The sequence below is a fragment of the Tetrao urogallus genome (assembly GCF_951394365.1).
Source record: "Tetrao urogallus genome assembly, chromosome: 1".
Classification (NCBI taxonomy): domain Eukaryota; kingdom Metazoa; phylum Chordata; class Aves; order Galliformes; family Phasianidae; genus Tetrao; species Tetrao urogallus.
The window spans coordinates 24,946,880-24,969,101 of record NC_136813.1 but is presented as its reverse complement, the minus strand read 5'-3'; the positions used below and the strand labels follow the sequence as shown (position 1 = coordinate 24,969,101).

At 38.2% G+C, this 22,222-nt stretch overlaps 1 protein-coding gene across 1 annotated transcript in view; it reads right to left on the bottom strand.

Annotated features, from left to right (window-relative positions):
• The window catches only part of LOC306953671 (complement C4-A-like), a gene marked incomplete at both ends in the record, with an annotated part of 42,131 nt that extends 20,177 nt beyond the window's left edge, over positions 1–21,954 (bottom strand). The window contains 22 exons of the mRNA XM_079544637.1: positions 47–259; positions 1,097–1,236; positions 1,831–1,901; positions 2,132–2,243; positions 2,786–2,992; positions 3,384–3,455; positions 3,809–3,935; positions 4,327–4,476; positions 5,540–5,731; positions 7,908–8,105; positions 8,832–8,999; positions 9,715–9,830; positions 11,838–11,961; positions 12,161–12,266; positions 14,995–15,082; positions 16,165–16,247; positions 17,251–17,336; positions 17,616–17,686; positions 18,639–18,822; positions 20,187–20,379; positions 21,059–21,166; positions 21,896–21,954. Coding sequence (XP_079400763.1) covers positions 47–259; positions 1,097–1,236; positions 1,831–1,901; positions 2,132–2,243; positions 2,786–2,992; positions 3,384–3,455; positions 3,809–3,935; positions 4,327–4,476; positions 5,540–5,731; positions 7,908–8,105; positions 8,832–8,999; positions 9,715–9,830; positions 11,838–11,961; positions 12,161–12,266; positions 14,995–15,082; positions 16,165–16,247; positions 17,251–17,336; positions 17,616–17,686; positions 18,639–18,822; positions 20,187–20,379; positions 21,059–21,166; positions 21,896–21,954 — 2,868 coding nt within the window. The remainder of the gene's footprint in view (positions 1–46; positions 260–1,096; positions 1,237–1,830; positions 1,902–2,131; positions 2,244–2,785; positions 2,993–3,383; positions 3,456–3,808; positions 3,936–4,326; positions 4,477–5,539; positions 5,732–7,907; positions 8,106–8,831; positions 9,000–9,714; positions 9,831–11,837; positions 11,962–12,160; positions 12,267–14,994; positions 15,083–16,164; positions 16,248–17,250; positions 17,337–17,615; positions 17,687–18,638; positions 18,823–20,186; positions 20,380–21,058; positions 21,167–21,895) is intronic.
• Positions 21,955–22,222: the final 268 nt, after the last annotated feature.

Below are 22,222 nucleotides of genomic sequence, written 5' to 3'. Positions count from 1 at the left end.
GAAAAACATATTAATGAAATGCCCACCATTGACTACCCATACTTACCACGACCTTGAGGTTCTTTCTAACACTATCGCTATGCCCAGTATTTGAGTCCAAAGCAGAAATAGTAATTGGAATTTCTCCCACAATAAGTGGAACAACTGAGAAATAGGCTGGCGTTGCTGAATTCCCCTTAGCTTCCAGTTTCAGCTGCACTGCCTTTCCTGTTGCTTCTGCAGTGCACAGCCCCTTCACTGCATCCATTTTCACTGTGACCTATGGGAAAAGGCAGTGTCCACCATCAGTACTAAAGCATCACTGCAAAAGAAAATGTTCCAGCTCCACCAATTCTGAAATAAGAGTGGGAAGTAAGAAACAGATCTAAAAGGAGATTGTTTAAAAAGAAAAGAGCAATACATATATCTGCAAGACAAAAAGGAATTTCCTATGCATATATTGGCTTATATAGCAAAATTAATGTAGCAGGGTAGCTGTGGGGTGGCCTCAGTGAGCAGAGTCCATCACTGCCTCAGTGATGTCAGATCAGAGCCAGGTCCAAAAGGGATTGCCACTGCCAGAGCTGACCTATGAGCCATGATGGGTGTGCTCTACAAGAACATATTTAAGGAATGGATCATTTTAGGGAGAATGGTATCCTATGGGAGGGACCCCACCCTGGCACAGCAGCAGAGTGCCCATGAAGGAGCAGCAGAGATAAAGAGCTTTGGAATGACTGCAGCCCTCATTCTCGTGTCACTGGGGGAAAGAAGGTAGAATAGGGTGGTGGTAGAGAAGGTATAAATTACTTTTATTTCTCACTGCTCTACTCTGTTAGCAATAGACAATAAATTATATTAATTACCCTACACTGAGTCAGTTCTGTACATGATGGCAAAGAATCTCCTTGTCCTTATCCTAATCCTGGAGCCCCTTTCTATTGCATTTTCTTACTCTTTTCCTTTGAGGAGGAGGAGTGAGAGAGTGAGGTGGTAAAGTTTACTTGGTCTCAGTGTGAAATCACCATAATGCTACATCTATAAAATGGGAAAACCATTTCACCAAGAAGTATCAAACACTGGCACAGGTTGCCCAGAGAGCCTGTGGTAATATTACCTGGAGATCATTGGGCAGATAGTTGTAAATCACTGCTTTAATTTCCAGTTGTTCGTGTCGTTTAACTGAGTATGGTAATCTCAAGGACACAAAAAAGTCTTTGAAAACATCAAAGTTATGAGGATCAGCTATGCAAAATCCTGGGATAAGTAAAAAACAGAGTTGAGAATTACACACTTAAGATCAGTTGATAAAATTAGGTGTTTGGAATAACAGCCATAGCTCTTGATAGGTAAAATTTGGCAGAAGTATTTGTAGATTTTGTAAGTTAAGTGTGGCCCGGCTTTCCTGCAGAGGCCATGTTTAAAACACAATGACCTTTCCTAGACTTCTGTAAATAAGCTCCATGACCACTATCTGGGTGCAGACAGTCAGAACTCACTCCCAGAAATATTAAATTATAAATCAGTGTTATTGTCACTACATTTCTCATAGCCACAGGAAAGACAAATGTGACTGTTTTGAGATTTGGAAGACAAGGAGGCTGTTTTGATTGTTCGGTCCACCCTTCATAGCCCACTTCACCTTGTTTTCAAAGATATGTATTTACTCCCCTAACTTCCAGTTAAGCTTAATATGGCATAAAAGAGAATAATCATGGTACAAACACTTGGTTGTTTTTCAGTAGAGATTACCTCACTCTGTCAAGTTGACATTGCATCTCTGACATAAGAAATATACATTCTCTATTCATTCTCACAAAATATACCCAATAGAATAACAATACTTTTTACCTTTTTGGGGAGATATGCTTATTGCCTGAACTTCCCAGGTAGTTATAGAGTCAGGAGCAATGCTGGTTACACTAGGAAACACAAAACAAAATGCGTTGGGATGGACGTATGATGTGTAAATGTTGTTATGTACCCAAGTTTGAGAATTATAAACTAAAAAATATTCGCTCAGTTCTGAAGACAAAATAACTTGGAAGTATTCTGAATTCTTCCACACTAGATAACATATAAAGCTGATATTTATACATATACATTATTGTTCAAACTTTGATGCATTCATCTAGTCAAGTAATTACAGTACCTATGGTTTCCAGGATTTTTCACTTCTTTGAATTGCCACCACCAGCTTTCAGGAAAATAACTGCGCAAATTGAGAGTCATTTCCTCAAAGATTTCTTCTTCCTTATCATAGTCTATAAAACAAAAGTGAGATTTCTCTTTTGAAGACTTCTGTTGCTGACCATACAATGTCTTGCAGAGCTTTAGTCAAAAAGAAGGTAGCACTGAAAAGCAGTCTAAATGAATTCATCTGAGTTTCATCTTATGCATTAAAAAAAAAAAGGGGGGGAGAGAGAGATGCAATGACCAAAGATTTTTGTCATTGAGAAAAGATATTTTTTCTTTCTATGTTCAAAAATGGTATGATGCCAACCGAGAAAAAATTCCCCTTAAGTAATAAGTGCAAAGTCTCTGAATATGATCATTTTCAATGTGAAGAGTTTTGGTTTTTTTTGTGACATGGCTGTTTGATCAGAGAAAGAGACTCTGGGGAGAAGAAAGGAAGAAAGACAGAAATAAAATTGTCCCTAACTGAAGACAGCCCTTTAGAGATACTCGGGAGTTGTAGTGATAGCACCACTGATGGAAAAGCCACAAATGATTAAACAACCCTTAGCTTTCCTTTGCCCCTCTGTGAAGGGTAATTTTCTTTAGACAGTGGTATATCATTTTTTACTTCGTGCCAAGCTCACTGCAGTTCTCCTCTTCGCTGCCTCCTCCTTCCGGAGGGCTGTGGCACTTTCACAACAGGCCTTGAAAGCTTCTCTGCATTTGGGAGGGCCAGTCACTCTCGTTAACCTTTTTGAACAAGAATACTTCATGGCATTTAATTTCATTCCATCTTCACAGCATTTGCGTACATCAGCATCTTGATATTTGCTCGCTGCAACATAATTGAAGGCCACAATTAGAGGTGTGGAAACAGCAGGAAGCAGAAAGGTGTTCATTCCTGTTGTTATTTTCAGTTAAGATTAATTAACATTGCAATAGTCTACCTATAACCAGAGACCTGTGCTCCATCCTAAAATCAGACCACAGAGTAGCATAGCAAAGAACATATCACATGACATCCAGTATAAGCTTTCTCTTTGGATTGACAATGTGGCACATTGGAATTAAATATCATGGTATGAACATTCAATGGCTCTATTCTTGTTTTTGAAGAAAGTCACTGAATCAAAAGTTCCGGTGACTTGGCAAGGAAATATCAAATATCATCTTGATATCATCTATCCCCACTAGTCCTTTCTTGCCACCCAGGTGAATGGACATACCAATTCCTAACATTTTCTTCCGGAAATCCAAAGATCTCTTCTCCCTTCTGGTAGCCTGGAGGCAGTTATACCCTGGGAAGGCAGAATAGAAGAGTTTGGTTTTGACATGACAATAGTAGTCAAATAATTCATGTCAATCCTGGAAGACCCTTACTAGGACACATCTCATTTACAGAAGACATATTGCTTTCAGTCCCAGCCAACTGTTGCCCTACTCTAAGTGAGCTGGGTACCAGTGGACCAGCAGCCAACATCTGGGCTGTCTGAGCTGCCAGCACGCAGCAGAGAATGGGAAAATAAAAGTCCACGGGGACACCAGCTCTTACAACTGCATGATAAAATGTTTCTAATTTTTAAGCAATCAACTTCCCCAAGTGTAGATTGATTTGTGTGAACATCTAAGGTAAAGGACAGGTTTCACTTACCTTCCCGAACATTGGATTGAATTGTGTCTGATAAAAAGGCAAGACCAACATCAGTAAAAACTTGAGCACTATCTGCACCACCGCCTGCGGAACATCCAAGATCATACGAATTCATTGCCTTAAATACCTGCCAAATAAAACACCATAGATTTCATGTTGTGTACATACTTGCAAGTTTATTATTACTATTATAATAACATTCTCATTGCCTTTAACTTGCAGAAACTTGGTGTAAACTATACATGGAAACGAAGATTAAAGTTGAGGGATGTTTTGGTTGTGGAATAATTTCAATTAATGTTTTTTTTTTTTTAATTTACAAAATTATCTGCTGTAACATGGGAATTCCCAAACTTCTCATTTAAATGCATCTTAAACTGCAAGAGCAAAAGCACTTTCAAGTTTAGCAAAGTTTGGATTAAGCATTTAACCATTGATTTCATTTTAATCCTCTCATTAGTCATGGAAAAATTTTCCTGGCTAGAAAGCATGATATTTTCTTTCTAAAGTTATCTTACTTTTTTGGATGTGAGTTTATTTTTCTTGTTCAGAATAAACACTGCTTTATCAACCACAGCTAAGGCAACAGTTCCCGCATGGTCCGTTTCAATCTGTAATTTGACGTTGTCGGTTGGTTCATATATCTCATGTTCTGTTCTCACTTTAATCTAAATAGAAAAGATTGAAACAAAAATGTCATATTTGTTAATGAAATGCAGGCGCTCTCTGGGCAGACAGTACTGTGTCAGCAGCACGAGGCAGTGTTTCTGCTTGGGATCCTACCTTTTGGCAGATAACCACTACTGGTGCACTATGAGGAAGGTTAACAGATATATCTGGATGTTATCTTACAATGGGACATAAGCACCAATGTGAATTAAAAGTATGTGTAGGGAATTTGCCCCTTTTTTGTTATTTTCCAATGGAAACAGGAGTTATTTTGAATTGTTGGCACTTCAGTAATTGTGTTTCATGCTACTGTAAAAAATGTTCATAGAAACTTAGAATGGCCTGGGTTGAAAAGAACCTCAAAGATCATCTCATTTCAATCCTCCTGCCATGGGCAGGGTTGCCAACCACCAGACCAGGCTGCCCAGAGCCACATCCAGCCTGGCCTTGAATGCCTGCAGGGACGGGGCATCCACAGCCTCTCTGGGTTCTTTTATTTTTCCTTTATAGTGTCAAAAAGACAAAGATAAAAGGTGAAAAAAGTCTTAGAGAAACCTCAGTTTTATCCACATTTCATTTTCTAACGGAAGGAAATAAAAAAATTGTATTTTTGAAATGTTACAAAAGCTTCAAAAGGAATAAAAACATTAAAAATTGTATTAAATTTCTTTTTTTTTTCCCCCAGTAAATTCACTCTACTTTCATTCAATGAACATCACTGCAGGAAGAAAGAGTTCTCAAGAGATCCTGCCACTCAGGAGTCCTGATAGTATTTTGCTGTGGACTTCTATTATTTAGGCCAGGGATTTACCTTTATGAAATTATGTTTTTCGTCTCTTCAAGGCATAATGTCCTATAGAAAAGGACTATCTGTGACATCATTCCTGGGAGTGTTTACCAGCTGCACCTTTTATCAAGAATCACGATGATTCCCTCTTTAAATAAAAAAGAAAATGTCCACCATGCCTTTCACATTTCAACCCCAGGTCTGCACTCTCTGCTGATAATATTTTTGTTATTATTTTGGAACACAAAATCAGAAGCTACTTGCTCTGAATTTACCTTTCCTTCACAGACATCCATAACATCTACCCATACAGAATCAGCAACAATCTCTTGACGGCCCTGGTTCGCAATGAAGTAGTAAGCTAAGAAGCGAAAAGCAGGCACCATCTTCTGAGTGATTTTGAGGTTTATTACTTTGTTTGAGGAGGACACCCTTCCCAATAGCTCAGCTTGTCCCTTTGCTATAACCTATAGAAAGAAACATAAGAGAGATCAAGCATAGTGAATATGCAACACACATTACATTGTGTAATTTTATAATCTATATGCATTATCTGTTATATATATTAGACATATTGTGTATATTATGTATATTATATATCTGCATATATATAATTTTATGAGGCCATTTTTGTTTGAACTTTATTCTGTAATGGCATCTAACAGTTTTAATTCTCCAACAGTATTCTGGCTGAGACCAGCACAGAGCCTCTAGGAGAACAGTCTCTGCTGCATGGGTCCTGTGGCCCAGATCTAAATATGTCTCTCTCTCTCCACTTGGTCTTACTGCTTGAAAAGGGGCTCAGAGATGGCATTCTTCTGTGTTCTGCAATAACAGGTCATCACCCTCAGGAAGATATCAGCTGTATTTATCTACCATCTGTATTGAATATTTCAGATAATGTGGAGGAATTGGAAAGAGAGGTTTTAACTACCCAAGGATTATTCAGTGTAAAGGATCATAGCCTGGCCCTTAAATGATTTCTGCCCATCTTGTACTATTTTATCATTTTCTTCCTATTTTCATGAGTAGTCAGCAAATAAAACACAGGCAGCTTTCCTAAATGCACAAGGAGTGGGCTTGAGGAAGAAACAAAACTATGTTGTAACCTCATCCGAAATCCTCACAGTCTTCATTTAAGGACCAAAGTTTGAGAAAAAGCCTCATTGCTCTGGCAGTGCCCCCATCACCCTGCCTGCCCAGCCCTACTCTTTCCCAGAAATGAGCAGCAGCAATGTCAATGCTGTGCTCAGCCCTGTGATTAAAACAACCTCTCTCTAAACCCAAATTTAACTCCCTGGGATGCAATTATTCCAATATATAAGGGTCCAATTAAAAGTAAATGCAAACTGTTGTTGTGCTGCTTATCAGCCTGGGGAATTTAAGCTGCCAATGGAAATTATGAGAAGAGAGATAAAGAAACTTAAACACAGTTCACATGCAACAGATTTGCTCCTGGAATGTATCTGTGAATGCATTTGTCCCCTTAAGCAGAATAAATACTTTGTGTGCCTGGTCCTGGCTGAACAGGATTGTTTCCTGGCTTTTTCATCTGCAGAACTGATCTTTTGTTCCAGTTTCAAGATGTTATTTAGCACTGTAATAGCTAATGCCTTCAACAGCCCTTCATGTTCTTTTGGAGAGAACTGTGAGTTGCCCATTAACTGACATCAGGTGCAAGTAATATGGCAATTTCAGAATCATGTATTATTCATGTAATAAGCAATAGATATCCTCAAAAGACATTTTCAGAGATATTCAAGGTCCCCTAGAATGTGACTGTGTTTTCTGTTTCTAGGGGGTAGAAACTTAATTTATATAAATGATCTGCTCACAGCAGGGTAGACATTTTTGTAATGGCTGAAGAAAAGGTATCTATAAGAATTATATCAATAAAAAATAGTAGGCTTATTACAAGAACAGAACTCAGATTGGATGGAGTGAGAGGCTCTCAATTTAGTATTTTTAATATATATATATCTACATTATTATGTAAATGTTGTACACATGCACCTATTTGCTTTAGACTATTAGTAACTACAGACCAAAATTTATAACCATATCTTCTTACTCAGAAGAAAAAAAAAAAAAAAAGAGATTACAAAGTTGTGTATATTATGTCCAAAGATAAATAAAAATGTATGTAAATAACGAAGTCACAGAAATATTTTTGGAAGGCACTTGTGGAAATCTCTAGTTTAACTGTCTACTCAAAGATAGGTTATCATTGGCATAAGTGGGTCAGATACAATGTTCTCTAGGCGAGCATTGAGTGCTTCTGAGAGTGTCAATTCCCTGAAATGTCCAGGAAAATTCTTCCAGTGTTGTATTCATCATTAGTGAAAAGATTTTTCCAAAATGAATCTTTCAAGCTACAATGTGGACTTTGTCCCTTATTATATTACATGGTACCACCTAGGAAAGTTTCTCTCTGTTATGCCTGTAATCTCTCTTCAAGGAATTTGAAGTAGTTAGTAACTCACTCAGCCTCTTCCCCATGCTGCACAAGCCCACTTCCCTCAACCTCTCTTGGTAGGCTTGGTGTGCTAGGACACTGATCACCTTGTCTGTCCTAGATGGACAGTATAGTTTTTCTTGCATAGTATCTAGAAGATATTACTGATATGCCACTATTCTGCTTACCATATAATAGAAGTAGTCAATCTTCCCACTGCCAGACTGATGGATGGCATTTAAGATGACTCGTAAAGTATCTCCTGGTGCCAAAACAGTATGTGGGATGCTGATGCTAAGGTAGTCACGGGTAGCAGACTGGTATCTTTCAGCTCTGATACTGGTTTCAGGTGATTCTAACCTTTCTTTTCCCTCTTCAGCCTTTACCTGTCAGGGGAGGAAAGGACAGAGTGAGTAAAGTGTCCCTCAAGAGACAATATGCAGTGTCACTCCATTCACATCATGCCAGGTTATTCTGAAAATGCTGAGAAATGAGATGAGGTCCCACAGAGACCACGTTAGCAGAACATGGCATCAAAAGACCAAGGTTTTTCATCACTTTTTCTCCAACCTTATTTTGTCTCTTGCTGCACTAGTGATTGATATTTTTCATGTATGGCTTTTTCTGAATCAGAATAAATATCTTAAAATCACACAGTGGTAATTCAATGCCTTTTTTTCTGTTTTTATACTGTGAATATAATCAAACCCTCTGAGCATCAGGTATAAATACAGATCTAGTCTGTATTGCACCTGATATTTTTCTATGCCCTCTTTTCGTTGTTTGTCATCACTTCTCATGGTGATATTCCTTACAGACCCATTCATATTCCCCATATCAAGAAAATACAAGTTGGAACCATACAAAAAAAGGTCACCAGCCATGCACACTCTCAAAGCTCTGATGTACAAGAGTAAGTCATTCATTTCAACTGGATATCCCTCAAACCCTGGTCTGTCTGATATCTCATACAACCTTGATAAAGTTGTGAATATGGTATAAGAATTCATCTTTCATAATGAAAACACAACAGCTTCACAGACATTTGCAATTGTCTTATGAGCTCTTCTTAACACAGTGCTTTTAAACTTGAATGTCTGGGTTTTCCTTACCACTACTTGAAGAGTCTGGGCATCTGCAGGGATGTCAAATGTGAGGGGGATTAGGCCATCATTATTAGAAAGCGCAGTCTTCTTCATGGAGGACTTTCCAGGTATGGTGACAGTAGCAGTGACAGGCAAGGAGGCAGCAGGAGAGCCATCAACCAAAGTGACAGAGGCCTATTTGAAAAAAAATCTTTGTCTGTTACTTCAAAGAAACTTTTGGTTTAAAAAAATGTCCACAAAGAAGAAGCAAATATATATTAATTTTTATAAATTAAAAGGAAATATAAAACTGTATACATAGGCATTTATAGATATATAGGGAAAAGGATAGCAATCGACTCAGTCTGGACTCAGCTAAGATTAAAATCGATGAACAAAAATTAACAGCTGCCCCAGATCTTTATTTAGCATCAGATCCCAGAGATACTTGTCTTCAACTGTTTTTAGGTGAATTTCTAACCTTGACAGCTTGTAGAAAAATTTGAAGGAAAACTTGCCAGGTTTTAAAACTCACTAACTTAAATAAAATTTAAAAAAAGAAAAGTCAATATTCTATATTTCAGTTTTCGTAATTTTAATTTGATACAGGATTAAACTGATACACATGATTCTTTTAACCTTTCTGTATGGAAGTGAAGAAGAGTCTGCTACAAGCTTTATGAAACCTTGTAATGCTACAGTGCACAGATGAGTTCCAAAACAGAAGCAGCATTTTCTGATTTTATTTCTCTGCTCAAGCTGAAGACAAACCAGAAACACCAACAGTAGCTCCATGTTGGGCCTGTTCCTGAAGGTCTCTTCTACAAAATTCCCCTTGGATCAGATAAGAATTTTACAAACCAATATAGACCTATTTCTATGGAGGCAGAGATAGCTAAATACTGCATACCACAACAGAGAAGGGGGCTCCAGGCACAAAGTACTTTTTGGTGTTAGACAGATCAACAACATAAGGAGATTTCACAAACTTCACATTGCTGAGTTCCTCTTCCCTCATCTCTCCACCTGTTGATATCGAACAATACGCATTGCCATGAGAATAATATCTATTTACTTACTTATTACCATAGCATCTGTGGTTTTCCATTTTCACTGCATTGTAATCGTTGTACATAAAGATAACTGTAACGTGATTCCTCCCTACAGAGCTTCAGTTGAGTTGAGTACAGGAGGACTGGGAACATAATTATAGATGGGCCAGCCCAATGGCAGTTCTTTGTGTCCAGTGTTCCAACTGTTTGGCACCAGCAAATGTGTGCTCTTGGGAGCTTGGAAACTGAGAGCTGTGAAGTGCTCTATTATGCTTCCTCCAGCTACTTCTAAAAGCATGCCTTGATTAATACAAAGTGTGTTTAGAGACATAATTTCCTTAGCCCTTATTTTCTACTTTAAACACTGAAAGGTGGAAGTGTGCCAGTAAAGTTCTACAGCCTTTCTCTGCCATGCATGTATGAAACACTAAGCCTAGCAAATATGCAAGTGTGGATAGAACCCGTGTGTGGATGGCAGATAAAGTATGCACAGAGGGGAAGAGACCACGTCACATCTTGAGATTCATCATGCTGTTGTGGTAATGAGAACAATCCCTTTTACTGCCTGAAATAAATGCTGTAGTAAGTGAAAGTAACTATAGGAAATTATATATTAAAAGAAAAAAAAAAGGCACTGCTGGAGTGTAATTTACTTAATTTTAGGATTCAAAGAAATTCTAATTGATATTTAGAATTTTTAGGAATTTTTAATTCTGAGCTAAGTAACTAGACTCCTATAACCAGTGCATAGAAACATCCCTGGAGTACAATTTACCCTATCTATCTTCTCTGCTTACTATACACTACACACCTGGCTCTGGCCAGGTGCCTTACTTTCAGACACTTAATGTAAAAGGGACCAATCTCTCTTCAACAACAACAAGACAAATATTAACCAAGATTGCAAAGTCAGCTCCATTGAAGATTCAACAAGCACTGAAGTTCATGCCTCTTATGACTGACTGCAACACAATTAAGCCATTCACCACTGCACTCAGTCAACCCAGTGATCTCCTGTGGATAGCTGTAAGACATCTGGAGGCCTTGTTGTGTTTAGCATTGCTGTGAGCAAGTGTCTATACAAATCCTTTTTAGTAAACTCTGAAAATATTTATCTATTCCCTAGGAATATTTTTTGGAAGGTGCACTCCAGCCTCATTTCCTCAGCCACCATCCTAAATGAATAGCAAAATCATACTATTTGGACTATATTGTACACATAAGCTAAACTGTTCAGCCCTGCAGGAGATGTCTAAGATGCTTAATGCTCTCTCTCATCCCCAGAGCAGCCTTGCTGTTTTGCTCACCTTTTAAGACTTCAACATAGCAAAATATGAATTTAAACTAGCCCTGTCACCATTTTGGGTCTGCCTTATATGGGCCATAGTAGAGATCTGCCAGGATTTGATGTCAATTCCTAGCCAGCTGGCATGTGGGAAAGATGACCTCCTAGAAACTGCATTTTCAATAGCAGTTTTATAGTGAAACAGCTGAAATGGTCAACAATCAATGTAAAAACAAGATAGTTCTTAAGATAACTTACTGTAGCACTAGGTGTAGAAAGTGTGACAAGGCATAAGAGAACTAGCAGGAGTCACAAGGACTCTGCATCACACCATGGTTGTGGTACATGTCTCATCTTTCACTGACAGCTCAGCTAGCTGGGGAACAATAGAGCACCATGCTCAGCACATAACTCTGCATGTATGGAGTAGACCTGGCTGAGGCAAATACTCAGACAAGGTCACAAGGGGAGCAGCAATTCATTTGCCTATATACAGGCATCTGATGCCTCTTAATATGGTTTAATTAACTAATTAAACCACATTAATTAAATTATTAATTAATTAATTAATTAATATGTTAGCTATCCTCACAGGGCTACTTAATATGGTACAAGGTTGCTCACATGAAAGATCATCCTAGAGAATGCTCAATGTAAATATTACAGACTGTATCAGTGAAGGCATAATCTACTCACTTGCAGTTTCTACAGCAGTAACGGCAACATATAAATGAAACCCTTCCAGAGTAGAAATACTCTTTTTTAATTTCTCTTCCAGAAGTGGTGTAGTTAAAGTAACTCTTCCTTTTCCATTTTGAATCTATAAAAGAAGCCAAAAACAGTGACTACCTTTGCTGATTTGTTGCCATTAGAATTACAAAAAAGTTCACTGCATGGCTATTGTACTACAGGGATTTATATTTTAATAATAATTTCAATATGTTTCAATATAATTCTGACAATACTCAGCTCACTTGGGATAAATCTGAATAATTCCACTGAACTTTAGTAGTACTTACTGACAGCTGTTGTTCCAGGCCTGGAAGAAAGACTTTACTCTCAGTTTCATCGATTATGCCAAATCGTACATATGCAATACCTTCAATCCCTTTTCCATAAGAGTGCCTTTAGAAGGAAGAAAAGTGAGGAAATGAATCATTACACTGACAAAAAGCAAGCATAAATCAAATTAATAATTTCATGCTAAAATAAAATAGGCAATCTGACAAAATTTATACTTGAGTAAATTTCTGTATTGTTTACAAAGCAAGGAGAACATTATTGGCACAGGTACATGAGGTCTCACACAACCAACCCACTTCTCGGGTAGCAAAGGAGGCATCCAGTCTGTTTAATTTGGATGAACAGCTGATTCCTTTGTATTGGGTAACCAATGAACTGAGCAGTGTCCGGGAACTACATGAAGCATGAGTACCTCTAAGGACCTAGAGGCTCATCTGCTGAAGTGTCCATATCTGCATTAGGCAGAGTAAACACCCTCCACCTCATACCTCTCATATGCATTCAGGCAATGTGGCAATATTTGGTCAGAACATCCCTGAGCTTTCATACAGATGATGGGGAGAGATGACAGGGTATGTTGTTTCACCTAGCAGGCTCCTTACTCAAGGAGACCTTGGCAGATACAGGATCCTTGGCATCCTCCTGCAGAGCAGCATGCAGTGCACCCCATGAGACTTATCAACGCATCATAGAATCATGGAATGGTTTGTGTTGGAAAAACCCTTAAAGATCACCTACTCTAACCTCCCATGGTATTGTTTCTTGCTGTGGAAATTCTTCTTTTCAGCTCTATAATGGCTTATTTTTATTTAAACAGTGACACTTTCAAATTGACCTGATCAGTAGCATTCACCTGTGTCAGTGAATCTAAAATTTTTCAGAAGACTGAGAAGGAATTCTTATGAAAACTGCTTAAAATGACAAAACTAGCAACTACTGGAAACAACAGTCAATATATCAAATAATTTTTTGTTAATTACATGCACGGCCAGTTCAGAGTAGCAAGCTCGATTAAATGAATTTGATTTATTGATACTGATGAAAGTCAAGCAGGCCTTTTTAACATCACTAGGACCTTTCCAATAAACAAAAGAACAGTATTAAGTTATTTTACCTCTTAAATAATTACAACATCAATGAACAGTGAAATGTATACAAGGAACTGCACACTTCATAAAGTCAAAATTGAATGCTGCCATAACAAAGAGAGAATTCTAGTTATCTGGTATCACTGATGTTATCAACTAATCATGAATAAAACTAACAAAAAGAATAATAAATAAAAGAAAATGAAAGTGAGCAAGTGAACAGCGGTGAAGCTGGTGAAAGGACTAGAAAACAAGTTATGAGGAGTGGCTGAGGTAATTGTTCATACTGGAGAAGAAGATGCTGAGCTAAATGAAAGGAGCTTGTAGTGAGGTGGGTGTTGGATTTTTTTCAAGTGACAAGTGATGGGACACGAGGAAACAGCCTGTGGCCTTGCCAGGTAAATCAAGCAAGGCTTAGATTGAATATTAGGGTTAATTTCTTCATGGGTAGTGTGGTTTGCATTGGAACAGGCTGCCTCGGGAAGTAGTGGAGTCTCCATCCATGGAGGTATTTAAGAGGTGTTGATATGGCACTAACTGACCTGGTTTAATGATGGGACTTGGTAGGTTGCTGGGCTTGGTGATACTGAAGGTCTCTTCCAACCAAGATGATTCCTTGTTCCTGAGACTAGAAGGGCTGACTTTGCTTAGCCAAACAAAAGGAGACTGATGCTGAAACCTGTCTGCTCTCACAGGACACTCTGAGGAAAGGAGGGATCAGCACGAAATGTGAAGAGCTGAATGACGGTGGGCAGAAGAGCAACTTTATGTAAACTATCCAGGGATTAGCTTACACTGAAAATAAAACCCACTAGAACTTGGGGTTTGTGATGAGTATTCTGCTTGGATAAGTGCCAGGGACCACACAGCACAGCTATACCCTGCACCCTGCTGGAGATAAGGTGATTATATAAAATTAAACAGATAACCCAGACTGCTGACCTGGAGTGGGCCTTCCTCTGTGCTGACATCTAAACAGCTTCTGGCAGTTATCTGGGGAGTGTTCAACGGCTGAGTCTGAGCCTGTGCCAGGCACTGGCCAAAAAGCCAGCAGCCAACCTCAAGTGCTCAGGAATCTTCCCTGGGATGGTTCTTTTGCCTGCTCAGGCGGTTCAAATAGCTTTTCTGGTTTCGTGTTGAACTCAAACTGAGATGAAGTAATGCACACATCCATAGCAATGCTTATAAAAACTCCTCTGATTAACCGTATTTATTCACCTCAATTCAAAGGAATTTCTGCATAACATCACTATTCTCAAGTAAGAATGAATTTGTTACTTCCAAACTTTACTGGACATTGAGGATTAGAAAATTTCATACTAGAAAATTTCATTTTAAAACCTCAATCCCTTTCTATTTGAATTGCATTGAATAGCAACATCTGAGGCTTTAGACTGATTCCAAATGTTTAAATCAAAAACTATAAAGAAAAACTGGTTATTATTTTGACTGGAATCTTTCTTAGCAACACAGAGAATTCTAAATTGTCACCCATCTGCTAAAAATCTAAAGCATTCAGAAAATTTTGTTTCATTTTGATCACCACCACTTGCATCTATGTAGCACTTTACACCGACACCAAAATTTAGCAGTAAAGCAGAAACAGAGAGTACAAGAGGATAAAGTTAAATTCAAATAAATCCAGAACCTGGTTAACTGTTAATGATGAGGAGAAGAAACAGCAGCAAAATTCATTATCTACCTATCTGCCTTCTAAATGACCTCAATTTGAGCTCACTCACTTTGCCTCAATATCAAATATGAAGTTTTCATTCCAGATGGAGTAATATGGCTGAAGTGGAATCAGTTTGACTTCAAAAGATGGAAGTTCTGCATGAAAAATAAAACACAAAAACTGTAAGGTCATGATGGCATGTGCTGTGGGAACTCAAATTCCTGGTATGTTGCAACACTCCCTAAAAAGGATGGAGCTGTGTTAGTCTTTTATTTTGGATCATAACTCTGAAGCAAATCTCCTGATTATCTTCTCTTACTCTGCTTTGCTTCACCTAGTGAAGCAGTCTAGGAACACACAAAATAGATTTATCCAATGGCAATAAGTCAGAAGATGATCTACAACCACTGTTGTGCATTCAGTGCCCTGGACTAGAAATAGTCTGAAGGAAACCCACACTGAAATGCATTTAGTGTAGACAAGAGATCCTCAGCATCAACTGTGTCACTCTGTAATGTGCCCCTATAAAGCTATATTAGTATTAATTGTGGATGCAATCATTTATCTGTTCCTGGCTGTAGACATTTGCAGGGGATGCAGTAATATCCACTTGTCTGTTACTAGTTATCCACTACGTACCCACTAGCTAAAGAAAAAGACATGGATTTCTGAATCTGGGATTTTAATATAAACCTAAGGGATTTTTTTTTTTTTTTTTTTTCTTTTAAGTAGAAATATCATACAAAAATTTTGAAGGTAGCATAATTTTAGCACACATAAATCAAGTAATTTATTCCTTCAAATTGTGGGATTTCTACACTTTTACATGGTGCCCTTATTTTCCTTATAGAAAGCTTTTCTGAGTACGGTGACAACTCTAATGAACTTCCAAACAGCATTCTACTGTGAGAGAATAGTTGATTTTAACAGCATACTTGCATTTTATTTTCTACAAAATGATCATCTGGAAATAAAATTGAAGTTGATTTTTAAAAATTAAGTTGGTATTTTATTCTGTCCTTTTAAAATTTGTTTGCTTCTTTGTTTACTGAATATAAATAGAGGACACAAAGAATTCTCATTCCATACAAAAGACATAGCAATGAGAAACAGAAATGTTGTGAATTGTGTATCTAGTAAGCAGTATTTAGTTACAGCAAGATTTAATCACTGCAGTAAATCTGTAATTCAGTAGTGGCAACCTCCTATATATATTTCAAATTAAATATTTTCATACCGTATCTTTTAACTTCAAATTCAGCTGAAGCATTCGACATTTCATACTGCTGAAACCAGGCTTTGATTTTCCAAGTTCCAGGCCTAAAGTTCAGATTTAGTAGAAAATAATTAGTTAAGATTCCTCCGATATGTTGTGATGCTAAAGTATTTAAGTTACTGCTAAATACTAGTTTTGTCCTTTTTATGATTCAATGTAAAATCTATTTATTAATGGATTTCTCATTTACTGTAGGAGCTAGAAAAGTACTTCCCAATTTTCTAGGTAACGCTCCATCAGACTTCTATGAGGAGCTGCAAGATAATATATTTGCAAACTGCATGTAATATGCATTGCCTCTGATAAACCTACAGAAACAGGCATTTCATGGTAATAACCTATACCTCATCTTCACTGTGTTAAAATCAGGATAGCACACAAAAAAACACACACTGAACAGTAAGTAAGTAAAAGCTCAAGTCCATTTCAAATAACTTTATAAATTAAATCCTTATGGAAGTGCTCTCCTGGATATAGTCATTTTCATATCATATCAGAGAATCAGAGAATGGCCTGGGTTGAAAAGGACCACAATGCTCATCTAGTTTCAATCCCCCTGCTATGTGCAGGGTCACCAACCAGCAGACCAGGCTGCCCAGAGCCACATCCAGCCTGGCCTTGAATGCCTCCTTGGGCAACCTGTTCCCATCACCACTCTGTGTGAAAAACTTCCTCCTCATATCTAACCTAAACCTCCCCTGTCTCAGTTTAAAACCATTCCCCCTTGTCCTATCACTACCCACCCTCGCAAACAGCCGTTCCCCCTCCTGTTTATATGCTCCCTTCAAATATCGGAAGGCCATGATAAGATCTCCCCAAACATTCTCTTCTCCAACCTAAACAAGCCAGTTCCCTCAACCTTTCTTCATATGATTGAGGCAGATGGTTAAGCATTTGCTCAATTGTTTCTAATAAAGAGAATAAAGAATAAATGTTTCTAAACATACTGTATTAATACAAAATGAAGATGAAGGGCCTAAAGGAAAGCTAAGGAAGAAGACATTTGGACATCTGAACAGTTTTAATGCACAGAGCATTGTTACATACTCGGCAATGTCAGGTATATCAAAATTTTCACTGAACACTGCTTTTATTTTCCGTTCCGACTTCATAACCACCATTCCTTTTGAATTCTGTTGAGAGAGTGAAAACAAGCAAACGTAAACCAGATACTAAAAAAGAAACTCGTGGTCATATACTGATCCTAAGGAAGACGCGCTATTTTCTGAACTTAATTTTCATGCTTTTCCCCTCCCTCCATGCACCAACAATGAATTATATCTCACAGTATGTAAATAATGATGAGGAAAAGAGAGGAGCTATAGCCATGGCTTTACACTTGGACTATTTGTGAAAGACTTCCATAATGCCTGTGCTGAAGAAGCACCCATTGAAAGTATTTGTATACTCACAAGCACAGCAACTGTAACTGTATCTTCTGATGGCCTCATAGCATTGTCCAGAATGAAGATCCTGTATCTTACTGGTTAATGGAAGAAGAAAATGTGTTCACGTTCTTATTGCTTTTCTATATAGTAATTACTGTAGTCATAGAAATTTAGATCACCAGCTCAAACGGTTAACATATCACTGACAAGTCTACCAGTGATTTTGTCCTTAAACATCACACCTGTGTATCTTTTAAATACCTCCAGGGATGGTGACTCAACTGCTGGGCTGCCTGTTCCAATGCTTCACAACCCTTTCAGTGAATAAATAATTCCTAACATCCAATCTAAGCCTCCTCTGGTGCAACTTGGGGCTATTTCCTCTTGTTCTATTGATTGTTGGTTGGCTACCAGTATGTATCTGAGTTTAGGATAAAATACTTCTTTTCAAAAAATAGAAGTGTAAGAAAAAAAAAAAAAGAAGAATTACAGTCTTCCATATTTTGAATTTTACATTACTTCATATAATTTTGAAGCCACTTCTGAAAACTATATAGAGAGCTTCATCTATCTACTATTCCTTCTGCTGCCAAGGTCTACAGTAACATTTAAGAATTTGTTTTTACCTCCCTCACTTGCTAGTTACCTAAACTATTAAAAAACAAAACTGTTGTGGTCTTAAAGTGCAAAGATGCTTCGTGCTGACATTGCAAACAGAAGGAATACTTCTAACATTTTTTTCTCTTCTCAGAAAGAGAAATTTTCTGAGCAAGAAAGATTTTTGGAGGGGCTCCCATTGTAAGAAGAAAAAGACTTTCTGGCTCCTCTGTCATTTCCATGTGCTTGTTCTAATATGCAGTGCAGACCCTGCAAAAGCCCTGGCAGCAGAACACAAATGTAAAATCTGGACTGGTTTGTATATATGGAGATAGCTGTGGGAAAAGACAAGGAATTACATTATATAAGATCAAGTCATTATTACTTTTTTAAACCATGCCCATGTAACATCTATATTCAACATCTGAAGTGCAGCATTTGCATGTTAACCTTTAGAATTTGGTGTATATATAGGCTTGTCCGTCTGAATGAAAATGTAGCCCTTCTTGGATGACAGGAGGATGTGGATTTTTTGAACAGCCTCCTTATGAAGCTCCCTGCTTTCAGTGACAAGCAGAACTTGTGGATTTTTACTCTTCTTGAATGTATCCTGCTGCAGATTTCCTGGCTTGACCTGAAGATAATGAAAGAAACAGACACAAACCTGGTAATCTTGGAGTTACATGGCTGATGGCCAAAGCTGGCTGAAGTATCATTCAACAGAAGTTATTCAATTGTGTCTTATTGAGTGACTATTTCTTTGTAAGTAGAATTAATATCTATTCCTCCCTTTTCTGTCCAATGTGAATAACATAAGCCCAATGACTTTTCTTCTGTCTACATGCATGTTTAATTCCTGCTACCGTATCATTTTCATATCATAGAATCATAGAATGGCCTGGGTTGAAAAGGACCACAATGATCATCTAGTTTCAACCCCCTGCTATGTGCAAGGTCACCAACCACCAGACCAGGCTGCCCAGAGCCACATCCAGCCTGGCCTTGAATGCCTGCAGGGATGGGGCATCCACAGCTTCCTTGGGCAACCTGTTCCAGTGCGTCACCACCCTCTGAGTGAAGAACTTCCTCCTAATATCTAACCTAAACCTCCCCTGTTTAGAGAGGTGCTCCAGCCCTCAGATCATCTTTGTGGCCCTCCTCTGGACCCTCTCCAAGAGCTCCACATCCTTCCTGTTCTGGGGGCCCCAGATTTTGGGTATGTTTCTTTGCTTAAATCTTGTACATGAGGTCAGAACTTCAGCTCATGTAGTTTGATACATTTCTAAACATCCTGACAATTTCTCTTCGCTCAGTGTGGCCTAGGCAAGCCAAAAGGTTGGATACCCATGGCTTTGCAAGTAAACAGAACTAAACTGACTATTGCTGTATGTTGTTTCCAACCAGATAGTGCCAATCAGTACTACTGAACTGAATGTTAAGAGTTGTGTCAAAGAATTGTGTCTGAAGCAAATGTTGTAAGGCAGAATTAATCAACAGTCTTCAGAAAAATTACATTCTTTGGAATGAGAGACTGCACATTTTTCGAGGACTCCCCCGCTTCCTATGATGGCCAAGGAAATGATAAAGCCATGAAAACAGTTGAAGGATTACACTGCTACACTTCCAGGAGGAAAAGCAAATCCCTCAGATGAAAAAAATAAATCAATAAGAAAAACTCAACCCTTCAAATGCCATAGATTTCTAGAAGAACGGCAAAAAAAAAAAAAAAAAAAAAAAAAAAGTTTAAAAAATTAATTTCATCACTCTGATCAAAAAATCTTTCATCACCATCAAAACTTTGTGCTTGATGATTAGGCACAGAAGAGCAAAAGCCATCACTTTATTAGCTTTTTGGATTAGCAGTGTTACCACTACTGATAATGATGTTTTCTCGTTTCACTCTAGAAATCAATGTTATCTCTGTTCCAATGCATTTTTAGAACACATTATGATTTATACCCAGGATAAGCATTTACGTCACTGTGATGGCAGACTTACCATTATTTTCTTTATCTCTTGGTAGTTGTTCCCTTGGTTAAGGTTAAAGTTGATCCTATCTGATAAAAGCCGATTTTTCACCTCATCTTTGAAATAGGCAGTAACATGAACTGGGCTCTTTGCTCCATGAACTTGAACGGTTACTGTCTCCTGTGCACCCAAATGAACCACATTTGGGGCAGTGATGAGAAATCTAAAATAACATAGGTATAGATTGACCAATATGTAGACTTTTTTTGAATAACACAAGATGCAAAAAACCAATATGACTGTTAAAGAAAACAGGCTTGTCAGTTCCAATATCACAAAATAGTTGAGGTTAAAAGAGCCTTGCGGAGGTCACCTAGTTTAGTTAGAGTATACATTACAAGAAGGCAGATACTCTCTGATTGATCCCTGAATTCTGTATCATACAAATTAGGTCCTACAAAAGATCAACCCCTACCAACAGGAGAGAAAAAAACACCTGCAATATGTGGTAATATATCTGATATTACGAATTCACGAATCTTCATGTAGAATCATAGAATATCATGAGTTGGAAGAGACCCACAAGGATCATTAAGTCCAACTCCTGCCTCCACGCAGCACCACCCAAAAATCAGACCATATGTCTGAGAGCATTGTTCAAATATTCCTTGAACTCCTTCCTGCGGAGCCTGTTCCATGCCCACCGCCCTGTGCTGCAGACCCTTTCCCTCACCCCCAGCTCCCCTCCCCTGACACAGCTCCATGCTGTTCCCTCAGGCTCTGTCGCTGTCACAGACAGCAGAGCTCAGTGCTGCCTTTCTCTTTCAAGGCCATACGCATTTCCTACTTTCTGTTTCAAAGGCTTTGTCATAAATGAAAAGTTAATAATAATATATACTTACGAAGGTTCTTGCTGTGTACTGGCTAGCAGCAAGCAAAAGCTTGTCAAAAATACCAGTCTTTCCATGGTAAAACTACAGCATCTGCAAAACAGAAATACCAGAAGCCCACTGTCAATCTACCCTTGGCTTGCAAATTGAAAGTATTGGCCAATGGCATATTGCAGCTAAGTACATTATTCATCTTGGTTATTTATTAATAAGTTTCAAAACTGTACAACCAATAATGATGGACATGTTAGCGGTGCACAAATTAATAGCCTGGGGAGAGACACTCTGGACTAGGCCAGAGTTTTACATTTGATTATTCATTCGTTCTCTTCCCACCCTCGGTATGTACACCTTACAGTAACTAAACATTATGTAAAGAGAGAAGCTTTCAGAAATGCTACAAACTCAAACCCAAAATCAAACAAGGCTAAAGGAATGGTTGCAAGGCAATAATAAATGAAGACAAATGCAACAGACAGATTCCTTCTCTATGTTATTGCTTAACTCCAGGCATTTCTGTAGTCCAGCAAAGAACTGAGGGGGCTCCTTCTGGTTAGATAGCACAAAAGGAACTATAGTGGAAATCTGTACATCTTAGTTCCATCTGTAGTGTTTGATGGCAGTTCAACTCCTTTAACTTAAATGGGATTAAAATGGATGTCACTAAGCTAGTCAGTCCAATTTTCCTTTGTAGTCAGGACTGAGGGTTTTTTCAAAGTGTAATTAGTCTCTTAGCATAAGCATGTAAAATGACACATCAGCTGAAGGCATTTCAGACAGCACAAAAGACATTATGTCTCATAGTGTGGAATACTCAAAAACAGAAGAAAAACATGCCTGAATCATAACCGCTTGTGCAGGAATCTGTTTTGATAAAAGACAAAAGAAGAAACTGAAACTTTCCCCATGTCTCATTCTTGCATGCCTGGAGATCGTTGTTTCCCAAACACAGTTTTGTTGACTCAGAAACATGGAAAAATGCCCATCTGATCTGCAGGCAGCTGAAATCCCAGAAACAATCACATGGTTCCCCACAAGGTCTGGAGTTAAACTGCCCTTTAGCATTCCACATTTAAGCTGGTATCTTTAATTTTTAGCAATAGATGCCCTAAGGCAGCACACCTCTATTTTTAAGGGAAATTCACACTCACTGGAGGCTCACAGTCATGTTATGCT